Here is an 11,626-nt window from a genome sequence, read left to right on the forward strand (position 1 = left end):
TGCTAAATGCTACAGTAGGTGACTTGGAGACGTTCAAGAAAATGCACCTGCTAACCAATATTCAAACCCGCACGGTTTCCGTATGCACTAACCATATCCACTTTTTATGTGATTGTATTGATGTGTACACCTCGGGAATGAACGAGGTCAATCGCAGTACCGCGTCAAGAGAATACTGTCACCTAAATAATTAACAATGGACTTTTACTTGTTTCCGTTTGCACATTTTGTCCGAGTTAAACCACCCAGTGAATAAGCAGCTCCTCTCACGAAGCAACCATAACAAAGGTTAACTTAACTTTCATCCTTTAACATCGCACTTAGGTTACCTTAGTGACTTACGACCACCTTAGTACTCTGTGAAAGGAGGCCCTGCGTGCTGTTGTACAAAACAATCTTACAGCTAAGAGTACCTTAAGTCTATGTTAAGCCATAGGAATTCCGGTAACCTTTACGCTAAGGTCGCTTTGTACAACGACACCCTGGTCATTTAGTCTAAGACATTAATATCAAATAACTAGGAAGGTGTTAACAGTGAAGTGACCAGAGTATACCATACAGTTCCTCCTTTGGTTGTTGAGAAATGTAGCCGGAGTGAAAGCACGAGAGAGTGGGTTTATTTAGGTCTCTTTTGGCAATATTCCAGCAATAACATGGCGGAGGGACACCAGAAATGGGACTCACACTTAGCACAGATGTGGGGAATCAAACCCAGGTCTTCCGCGTGACGAGAAAACACTTTCACCACAAAGCTACCCCACCGCCCCTACCGTGAAAGCCCGAGAAATCTCTGGATGTGAGTTTAGAAGGCTTGCTGTTTTCATGAGAGACAGTCATGATAACTTGCAGCTCATCTACTTACCAAACACTGATACCTGTCTGAAAACAGTGAATTTCTCCATCAGGTCTATTAGTCTCAATGTTTACACTGATTAAATTAGGTTATCACAATATTCCTGAGGCGAGTTATTATAAATTATTCTGCGGTATCAATAACTCGTACTAGTTCACACAACTCGATGATTTAGTACCTGTGATACGGGATCTGTCCAAAGGGGCTACAGGATGCTTTGAACTCATTTAAGGTCTAGTGTAATTCGTGGAAGCTAAAAGTGAATAAAATCAAAACTAAAAAAGTAATAATTTATATCGGTGAGGACCATCTAAAAGAATAAAAACTGAAATCTGTTTGGATGGTAAAGTACTTGAAACAGGGATCAGGATCGGATCGGATTGGGTTGTGATGCACACTGACTGCGCAGAGAGATGCTCATGCTGTTGATTGGATGTTCACTGGATTGTCTCTTTTAAACTTGATTATTTACAGACCATATACGTGGAACATTGATGAGTGAAACGTACGAGGGGATGTCAATAAGTTTTGAGCCTTGCATAGAAAAACACAAAATATTGGTATGAACCACATTTATTTTTCAACATAGTCCCCTTGTGAGTCAAGACACTTGTTCCATCTTTTCTGCCAGTCGCTGATGCCATCTCTGTAGAAGGCGCCATTTGGGTCCTCAAACCAAGCCTCAGTAGCAGCAATAAGCTCATTATCATCCTGAAATCTACGACCACGCAAGTGTTTCTTGAGATTTGGGAACAGATGGTAATCACTTCGGTGGCAGGTCTGGAGAGTAGGGGGGATGCGGCAAGATTTCGTACCCGCATTCCTGGACAGCAGCGGCTGCAACGCAAAAAGTGTGTACTGGAGCATTGTCTTGAGATGTATGATCTTGCCCTGGCGCTTCTCCTTGATTGACCGTTGCATTTGCCTCAACAGGTTAGTGTAATATTCCCCATTCATTGTTCTTCCTTTTGGTAAGTAATCTATGTGGATGAGGCCTTTGCTATCCCAGAAGACTGTCGCCATTACCTTCTGCACTGATCTGGAGGCTTTGAACTTTTTGGTCCTGGGACAAGTGACATGTTTCCATTCCATGGATTCTTGTTTGCTCTCAGGATCATAGTGGTGGATCCAGGTTTCATCACAGGTAACTAGCCTAAAGTGAAAATCTTCTGAATTCTTCTTGTATCTGGTTAGCATGGAGTTGCTTATGGTGACCCTTGTTTGCTTCATTTCATCTGTAAGCATTCTTGGCACCCATCTTGCGCACACCTTAGACATGACGAGATGTTCATGAAGAATTGTCTCGATAGATCCGTGTGAAATGCCTGTGGTCTCCTCTAACTCATCGAGTGTGATTCGACGATTTTCCAGCACAAGTCTGTGCACTCTGTCAATGTTTTCCTGACTAGTGCTTGTTGTTGGGCGACCTGGACAGGGGTCATCTTCAAGACTCTCTCTACCATGCCTAAATTCACTGACCCATCGTTTGATGGTAGCAGATGAAGGGGAAGACTTCCCATAAACTGCTGAAAGCCTTTCTTCAATGTTCTTCGCCGAGTTTCCTTCAAGAACTAAAAACTTATTTACTACTCTATACTCAATTTTATTCATTTTCACTTCCGTGAGGGGGGTCTCTGTCTGTCAATGTGAGCTGTTCAATAACTTCTGAGAGTAGGATACCAAATCTTATATATCACATCAGCTACACCCCAAGGTTCAATGTCGTACCATAGGCTGTGACACCTGGGTATGAAAAATGCTCAAGGCTCAAAACTTATTGACATCCCCTCGTAAAACTAAACTCACTCACGCACTCACTCACGCACTCGCAACAACTACTGTCTCACTCACCAAAAAACCTGACCTTTCACATCAAAATGTTTGGTATTTAATGGCCCTCTAAACAATATCCAAGCTACATTATGACATTCTCTAAATAAGCTAACATGACATCATGAGCAGCCATCCACACAGTTGAGATGAACATATGTCTCCAAGCCTGACCATCCAATCCAGTTGGTCACCTCAGCAAGCATGGGATGACAAGGACACGTATTGTTTACAATACTAATCACTTCTTAGAAAAATAAATTGTGACAATAACTCATCAAAAGCTTTTCACATGGCAGCAGGTCTTGTAATCCCTTGTGGTTAAGCATACACTGCCAAAATACATGTAACTTGCAAGACAAGTCATAGAACAGGCAGTTGACTGTTACTGTTTTCAGTCATTTAAAAACAAGCATCACCCAGCATGAGGAGAATTCCGAGTTTTATTTTTCAAACCTTGGTATCTGATGCTGCTGTTGTAACAACAATATGTTACCTGCATGATGAGTATATACAATATGTACAGTTAAAATACTCGGACAGTTCCTCTGTATTTTATCACTTTACAAAGCTGAGCATGTATATAGAAACATGATTCACTGTACACAGAAGAGATTCCTGCAGGTCCTGCTCAACATTTTAGCTTGGAACAGAGTGACAGTTAAACTAAGGTTACAATTCTCAGTGACTGGTTACAATCTAGTTCAAATACCGTATGGATCACATTATTGCCCAGACTCCAGGTGACATGGCTGACTCTTAGACAAATTCCAACAACGGCATGGGTGATGATCGACATTTTCTTGACTGCCTGTTTCTAGGTTACTCACCTTGATGTACCCACACTTACGAAAAACAATATACACTCTGTCACTCTAGTTAGTTGTACAAGTAGTGAAACTAGAATTTCTGTGATGTTTCCAGGTACTGGATATATGTGACATTCATCAGAACAGAATCTGACCAACATTGAGAACCAACCTGATGGTCTAACCCAGTTGAGAGGAAATCATAAACTGATCAGATGATAAATATAAGTGATATCAGGCACCTGCCTAAAATTAGTGTAATGGTCAGATCAATCATTTTAGATGAATGGTAGGAACACACCAGACGTAAATCAACAGCTATAACACACCATCAAATCTGCCCTGCAACATGCCTTGTCATCCACAAGTCTGGTTCCTTCAAGAAACTCTCACTGACTGAGATGGGAGATAACTGTTGGACATACTGGTCTGCTGGTGTCACACAACTTCACAGGATGCCAGGAGAGACAGTTGATGACAGTGGTTGCTGAGTGAGTGAGTTTAGTTTTACGCCGCACTCAGTAATATTCCAGCTATATGGCAGCGGTCTGTAAATAATCGAGTCTGGAACAATCTGCACAATTGAGAACCAATGACATGTGTCAACCAAGGCAGCGAGTCTGACCACCCGATCCAGTTAGCTACCTCTTACGACAAACAGAGTCACCTTTTAGGCAAGCATGGGTTGCTGAAGGCCTATTCTACCCTGGAACCTTCACAGGTCTCATTGGTTGTTGTGGTTAATGGACATACTGTTCTGCTGGAGGACGTGAAGGTCTGACAACTTCACAAGACACCAGGAGAGACTTTTGATAATGGTGGTTGCTGGTGGTTAATGAACATACTGATCTGCTGGAGGAAGTGATGGTCAGACAACTTCACAGGACACCAGGAGAGACTATTGATGACGGTGGTGACCAGTGGTTAATGAACATACTGTTCTGCTGGAGGAAGTGAAGGTCAGACAGTTATAGTGCTGTTTGATGGCCATACTAGTTCTGTAGACGAAACGAAGGTCAGACAACTTCACAGGACACCAGGAGAGACTGTAGTGCTTTGGCGTATGCTGAAACATGATAGGATTTAACATAGTGGGCCTGCAGAGATTTTGTCTGTGTCACAGAAACAGCATTATCTTCAGACAGAGCACATGAAACCCAGTGCTCCAAGTTATAACACTCATCAACAGATTAGGATAGCTCAGTAAAAATGACAGTTTACAATTTCTCTTTAAATGCTTTTACTGATAACCGAGATTCAAGAGAGGGTGTGAGTGTGTAATGTTTCTTCCTACACACATACCTCTATTGTGTGACATTGGAATGCTCTAGCATCAAGGTTTTCAATTCAACAGCACTCATTCCTGTACCCTACCACTATTTTATGAGTCTGCAATATCAGTTACCCACATATTTTCATAAATAGCAAATTCATTGACTAACAGCACAGGTAAATCTTCCAATATTTTCTGTTGTAAACAGGCCATCTTTCGTTGCTTATAATGTATTTTCCAGTTTGTCTACACAGAAGCTCCACTACAGTGTACTCAACATTCTGGTAACATACTTCCCTTTGTTTGTGAACATGACATCCAGTAAACATGGTATTGTTGCTATATCATGATGTATCAGTTTTATGTGCAGCCAAGCCACAAGTGATGTAGGTCTCTCATATACAGCAGTGTTGTGTAACCCACAAGCATGTGTACTCTCAAATTGGGATTTCAAACCTATGATCCTGCCTGCCAAGGGAAGCAACTCTGCACAGTACCTTAAGACAATTCTACCATGCACGACCTCAGTTCCTAAACCAATCTGGCTGCAACTGACAACATCAGTTCTACAGTATATGTTGGTAGGTGTCAGCAGGAATAGAAATTGCCTTCTGTCTGCCAGTGCAATACTGGCAAAATTTTGACAGAATTTGTAACATTTCCTTTTACCATTAAGCAGATGGCAGCACTTAGGCTGATCATATTTAGACACAACTGAAAAGGACTGACCTTTAGGGTTCTTGTAGAAGAAACAGTTGTTGGCACAAGTGTCAGGGTTGGTGTCCCACAGGGTGTCGCCACAGCAACACAAGGGAGGTAACTGTACCCCTTTCTTCACTATCTTCTCACGCAGGTTCTGGCGTAAGGCCTCTACATATCTGAAACAGCCACACAATATAAATAACTGCTGCTATAAGCAAGATAATCATCACAAGTTGCATCTGAAGTATCAAACATAATTAGACATTTCTGGAAAATGTAGAATTGAAGGGGAACTCTTAATTCATTAAATGTTTTCATATTTTACATAACCAGGGCCCTGTTCTACAAGTTGGTTGCAATCAGAGTTAGTTGTGCCATCAGTAATACTGTTTCAAAACAGATCATTCGCAGAGCCTCAGTAATTTCCGAAAAACTACAACATCTTCCACTGCATGATGCACAAACATTTCTTCTGAACAGAACTCGGATGATGGCATCTCCATTGCCCTTATTGACAATGGGCAAGCTAGTCATTAAATGCGTTCTGTTTGACATCAACAAAAACTCCTTGTTGATTCCTATATTCTCTGCTGGTTTCTGATTTTCAGTTAGAAATGAAATAGTGAATCTATGCTTCGCATGTTGATCAACTAACTCCAACGGGGCAGACGTATTGGATCGAGGTCAATGTAACACGTGTTCTGATTGGATGGAAAGAAGGGAGATAAGTTTTGTAGCGATTTTTTGCTGCTAGTGGATTTTACGAAAACCGGGATATATAGCCATATTAGAAAACAGGTACATGGGAAGATATGACTTAAGTAACCTCAGTGGGTAGAGAATGCTAATGATCGTGTATTTCCCAATACCACAATGTCAAGGCCATGTTCGGTCAGGTGTTCCTATGACTAGTAATAATCATTAATCAGATTAGACAACCACATGACACATTTTTTACATTTGTTACTTACTAGTATCACGTACTAGCTTACTTCCAATACTATTTCCTGTCATTACAGTGAGTCATGATTGCCATAGCACTGAGATGACTTCAACAAACAGGCCCCTCGATAGGCCATATGCAGCCAGTGGTTTACCTCTCCATTTCCTTGTGTCTCCGCTGGCTGTGCTCATGTTGTTGCAGGGTGTCCCGGATGTGAGACTGCTCCAGTTGATCCCGGAGGAATGCTTCGTCCCACGTCTCCCCAGTCATCGGGTCACGGGGCTGCACCATGCGTAATGCCAACTCCTCCTCTTCCTTGCGAGCCTCCTCCTTGTCCTGCTTCAGTCTGACAGACACAAACATACCCTACATAGTCACAGGTCAGATGGGGCACATATATAGTTGGACACAGATCAGGAATGATTCAGACAGCATCACACACAAGTTAGATGTAGTCATGATTAAACATCTATCACATACCACATCTAAACAAATAAAACCATCTGTAATGTTAATGACTCCATGTGTCCAAAATCAGCTACATAGACAAGATTTATTACTTTTGAATCCGTTTCCGATGTTCCTGCCGACGAAGATTCTCCTTTACTTGCTCACGCTCCTGGTCCATGAAAAGTCGGCGGTAGAGGGCAGTCTGACTCCGCTGTCGGCGTCGTTTCTCTTCCATCGTTACCCCTGAGTAGATGTCTGGGACAGACACAACCGGGGCTGGGCGGTGCAGCTCTGTGCCTGTCATTGTTGGCACTGCAAGACACACATGCATGAGTAGGAGAGTGAGTTTAGTCTTATGTCACTTGTAGAAATATTCCTGCAATATCAGGAAATGGGTCTCACACATACTCAAGTGGGGAATAGAACCCCTGTCAGCATGACAAAAAAATGCTTTATCAACTCTTAAAAAGAGAGAGTGGAGAAGGAGAGACACACTCAGATTCTACTGAGTCTCATGAAGTGGACCTTCCTTCGTTTACAATTTTGTTATGTTATTTACAGATTTGTTATGAATGAATCTAGCATTTTTAACAATGTCTCTAACTTCTTTAACTTGTATATTCTAGATTTGTTTGTAGCCCATGTGGACTTGTTATTACAGTGGATCTACATTTACTGGGATAGCCTGTAACCATGGTTAAAACAACCAAAGGGAGACAAATGCATGACAATCACCACTGCGTCGCTGGATCCTCTCTTGTCTTGTCTCTGCCCTTGGGGGTGAAAGATCGAAGTGTACACTTTTCATCTGGCGCCGCCATCGATTTTCACTTTCCTCCTCATTCTCATCTGACAGAAACAGATTGAAATTGAAAAAACGTACTCTCAATTTGATCAAAAAAGGTTATGAAAAGTCTCAAAAGTTCAGTCAACAGCTAATAAAAATCTAGAAACCTTCATCTTACCACCAATAATCTATACAGAAGAGTATGAAAAACTTTCATAAATGAATGACAATTCATCATTCCAAAATCAGAAAAAGGACAGAGTGTTTGTTAAATGTAGGAAATGTTTAGAACACTGTCTGTGATCAAGTCCATCTTCTCCGGCCATCATAGTTAGGGTCAGAACTCCTTAGCCAGGGCTGACGTGTTGACATTCATACCATGAGTATACTTCTCTTCATCAACATCATCATCTCTGTCATCTGTGTCTTCAGTGTTGCTGTTGTCACTGTCAAGGTCAAGGACATCTCCATCTGCCATGTGTCGAGATGATGGGTGCTACAATGCAGAGGATCACATACAATGTGCTGATCAGCATGAGTGTTTCTGTCACCACATCTTTGCCCATACCCATGCACTCACATCTCTACCCATACACTGACTCACATCTCTACAATTACACATGCACTCACATATCTCTAAATGCACACTTACTCACATCTCTACCCTTACTCATGGACTCACATCTCTACCCTTACACACTGCCTCAAATCTCTACCCATGCACACTGACTCACTTCTCCATCCTTACACACTGACTCAAATCTCTACCCTTACACACTGACTCAAATATCTACCCTTACACACTGACTCAAATCTCTACCCATGCACACTGACTCACTTCTCCATCCTTACACAATGACTCAAATCTCAACCCTTACACACTGACTCAAATCTCTACCCTTACACACTGACTCAAATATCTACCCTTACACACTGCCTCAAATCTCTACCCATGCACACTGACTCACTTCTCCATCCTTACACAATGACTCAAATCTCAACCCTTACACACTGACTCAAATCTCTACCCTTACACACTGACTCAAATATCTACCCTTACACACTGACTCACATCTCTACCCATGCACACTGACTCACATCTCTACCCTTGCACACTGACTCAAATCTCTACCCTTACACACTGACTCAAATCTCTACCCATGCACACTGACTCACATCTCTACCCTTACACACTGACTCAAATCTCTACCCTTACACACTGACTCACATCCCTACCCATACACACTGACTCAAATCTCTACCCATGCACACTGACTCAAATCTCTACCCTTACACACTGACTCATATCTCTACCCATGCACACTGAATATCATCTCAACTCATCTTTTGTGGGATTCAACTCAAGAAAGTATCACTAGGAAAGTGTAATCCCCAGCATAACATATGTTACACATGAACACTTTCTACAAGGCATTGTGTAATCATAGCCTTCAGCCGTGGGCGCCATGCCAACTAATACTTATCAGAGGGGTACACAAGGCCTGCAGTCTAGACTACCAGTTGTCCGACTTTCATTTTTGTGGGAGTCACAGTGTCTAACTGGGTTAGGCAACTGACGGTGTGTGCTGGCGATTAGGTGCCTGACTCTGAGGGTGTGGGTTCAAGTCCTGGATGGGAGTCAGGTCAAAAAGAGTACTAGAATTTATACTTTACTAAGAAAGTGTAATCCCAAATATAACATGTTATAAATGACTAATTTCTAGATGGCATTGTGTAATCATCATCTCCTGTGATTCATACAAATGAACTTCACTCATATCCCCACACACAGGCACACATCTGAGTATATATCACAAGAACTCACATCTCTTGTATGGGACACCCTCCACACTCCTCCTGGCAGATCATCACTGATGAAGTTGTCTGTCAGTATTTGTCTACCCCCAAGCTTTCGTCTTGCTTCACTTGTGAACTCATGCACCTAAACCAAACCACACACATTTGAGAACAAGTCACTTTTTACACTGATCAAGGGTCAAGGTCATCCATACCTCAGACGTCATGGCTGAAGGAACTTGGCATTTCTAAATTTGTGAATCACCAACTAGCGATACTCTGAGGCATTTATTATTGACACATGATGGATTTTAGAAGAGCACCTGTTCAAGTGTTGTTTCCTAAATAAAATACAAGAACGAGTACACACGGACAAGTGTTTTTACACAGGCTCAGATGGCCTGAGTAAGACTGGGTGGATCATAGAGACATCAGTATGGAAATACCGACCTGGTCTGTCTGGTCCGAGAATGCGTGTGTCCTAGTTGACGGTTCACTGTGTGCCAAGCCTCCTGCACAGACGTATTGTACATTAGTCACCATTGTTATACATTGTACATTAGTTGCCAGAACTGTAGGCATTGTATATTAGTCACCACTGTTATTAGTCACCATTGTTATTAGTCACCATTGTTATTAGTCACCATTGTTATTAGTCACATCATTATAGACACTGTACAGTTGCCACCAGTCTTATAAAGACATTTTACAGTAGCCATCAGTGTTATAAAGACATTTTACAGTAGCCCTCAGTGTTACAGAGACATTTTACAGTAGCCCTCAGTGTTATAAAGACATTTTACAGTAGCCCTCAGTGTTACAGAGACATTTTACAGTGGCCATCAGTATTGTAAAAATATTTTATAGTAGCCATTGGTGTTATAGACACATTTTACAGTAGCCATCAGCATTATAGAAATATTTTATAGTAGCCATCAGTGTCATAAAAACATTTTACAGTAGCCATCAGCATTATAAAGACATATCATAGTAACCTTTAGTGTTAGTGTGAGTGCAGTCCCTGCCATACCTTGTGTGTTTGGTGTTGCTCGGGACTTAATGCTCAAGCCTTGGTGTAATCTCACTGAACAGCTGTCTTTTCGGGACGACTGATGCTGAGCTGACAATGTGCTTTGTCTAACTATACGTCGCTCTCGCTCAATCTGAAATAAGAACACATACATAACATACCTATTCCCCATAAAGTACATCAACATTGCTCAAAAATATATTTGGCAACTTTTTATCTGTCAGTTCATCACACTTACAGCATTAACCATTGACTGTGCCTGCTGTTGTTTCTTCAGCCTATCTAAATGCCGAACTCTTTTCTTCACCTCCTCCTGGAAGCGTCTCAGACGGTCCTCTTTCTCGCGCTGCATTTGATACATCCGATTCTCCTCCTCCATCGCTGCTTCCTGAAACACCAGACACATTCTATAGGACTACCACGGCCACATTTTAACTTCTAAACATGTTAACCATGTATGCTTCAGTTAACAGAAAAAGACTACAATTTAACATTAAATTGGACAGTGTTATATATACCTATCCATCAAACTTGGTATCTAATGCTCCTATCATGCCTGATAAACCCTTCCATTCAACAACTTTTCTTCCTGTTATATTATTTTAGCTAAGCTAGTTTAACAAGTCGATGACTTATCTAATCAGCCAAAACAAAAAAGAAGTGATATAAATAATTCATTCTCGTTTACTGGTACATGATGCCTGACCTTTATACATGTGTCCTAGACCTCAAACTAGATCAATATTTCACAAATTTTCTTCAGATTATTTTGGATTCATTCTTTAAGGAAATAGTTCACCATACCATCACTCACTACAAACCCTAGGAATTGTGTAGGAGTGTCTACCCATGCTAACCTTAAGGATCAAAATGTGGAATGATGGACATGGAATAGTGATTCCACCAGTAGTGACCAAACCTAACAGTGAGTGATAATGGTTTTACGCCACTTTTCAGCAACATTTCAGCAATACCACAACAGGGCCGGGTATACCGAAATTAGGTGTCACACACTGTACCTATGTGGGGTATTGAACCCTTGTCTTTGGCATGATGAGTGAATGCTTTACCCACTGGGTTACCCCACGAACTGTCATCCCCAAGAATCATGCAGGGCTGTCAGATCAGACATAGGTACCTAATTGTAATGAG

The 11,626-nt window shown here is 41.6% G+C and overlaps 1 protein-coding gene across 1 annotated transcript; it reads right to left on the reverse strand.

Annotated features, from left to right (window-relative positions):
* Nucleotides 1-4,484: 4,484 nt before the first annotated feature.
* Nucleotides 4,485-11,325, reverse strand: LOC137294836 (coiled-coil domain-containing protein 15-like). Its single transcript, XM_067826000.1, has 10 exons — nucleotides 11,296-11,325; nucleotides 10,713-10,862; nucleotides 10,530-10,607; nucleotides 9,473-9,589; nucleotides 8,026-8,143; nucleotides 7,596-7,709; nucleotides 6,971-7,172; nucleotides 6,565-6,756; nucleotides 5,495-5,643; nucleotides 4,485-4,558 (listed from the first exon to the last, which is right to left on the reverse strand). The coding sequence occupies exons 1-10, from the start codon at nucleotides 11,323-11,325 to the stop codon at nucleotides 4,509-4,511; spliced, it is 1,200 nt and encodes a 399-aa protein (XP_067682101.1). The 3' UTR covers nucleotides 4,485-4,508.
* Nucleotides 11,326-11,626: the final 301 nt, after the last annotated feature.

The sequence above is a fragment of the Haliotis asinina genome, chromosome 1, assembly GCF_037392515.1.
Source record: "Haliotis asinina isolate JCU_RB_2024 chromosome 1, JCU_Hal_asi_v2, whole genome shotgun sequence".
NCBI classification, from domain to species: domain Eukaryota; kingdom Metazoa; phylum Mollusca; class Gastropoda; order Lepetellida; family Haliotidae; genus Haliotis; species Haliotis asinina.

What these genes read in the sequence shown, in the direction of transcription:
- LOC137294836 (XM_067826000.1), bottom strand. Translation starts at nt 11,325, where the DNA reads ATGGGTAGACACTCCTACACAATTCCTAGG. An exon ending in ACTCCTACACAATTCCTAGG is followed by an intron (nt 10,863 to 11,295) that starts GTTTGTAGTGAG and finishes CTGGTGTTTCAG; the next exon opens with GAAGCAGCGATGGAGGAGGA. An exon ending in TGAAGAGAAGTATACTCATG is followed by an intron (nt 7,710 to 8,025) that starts GTATGAATGTCA and finishes TGTTTCTGTCAG; the next exon opens with ATGAGAATGAGGAGGAAAGT.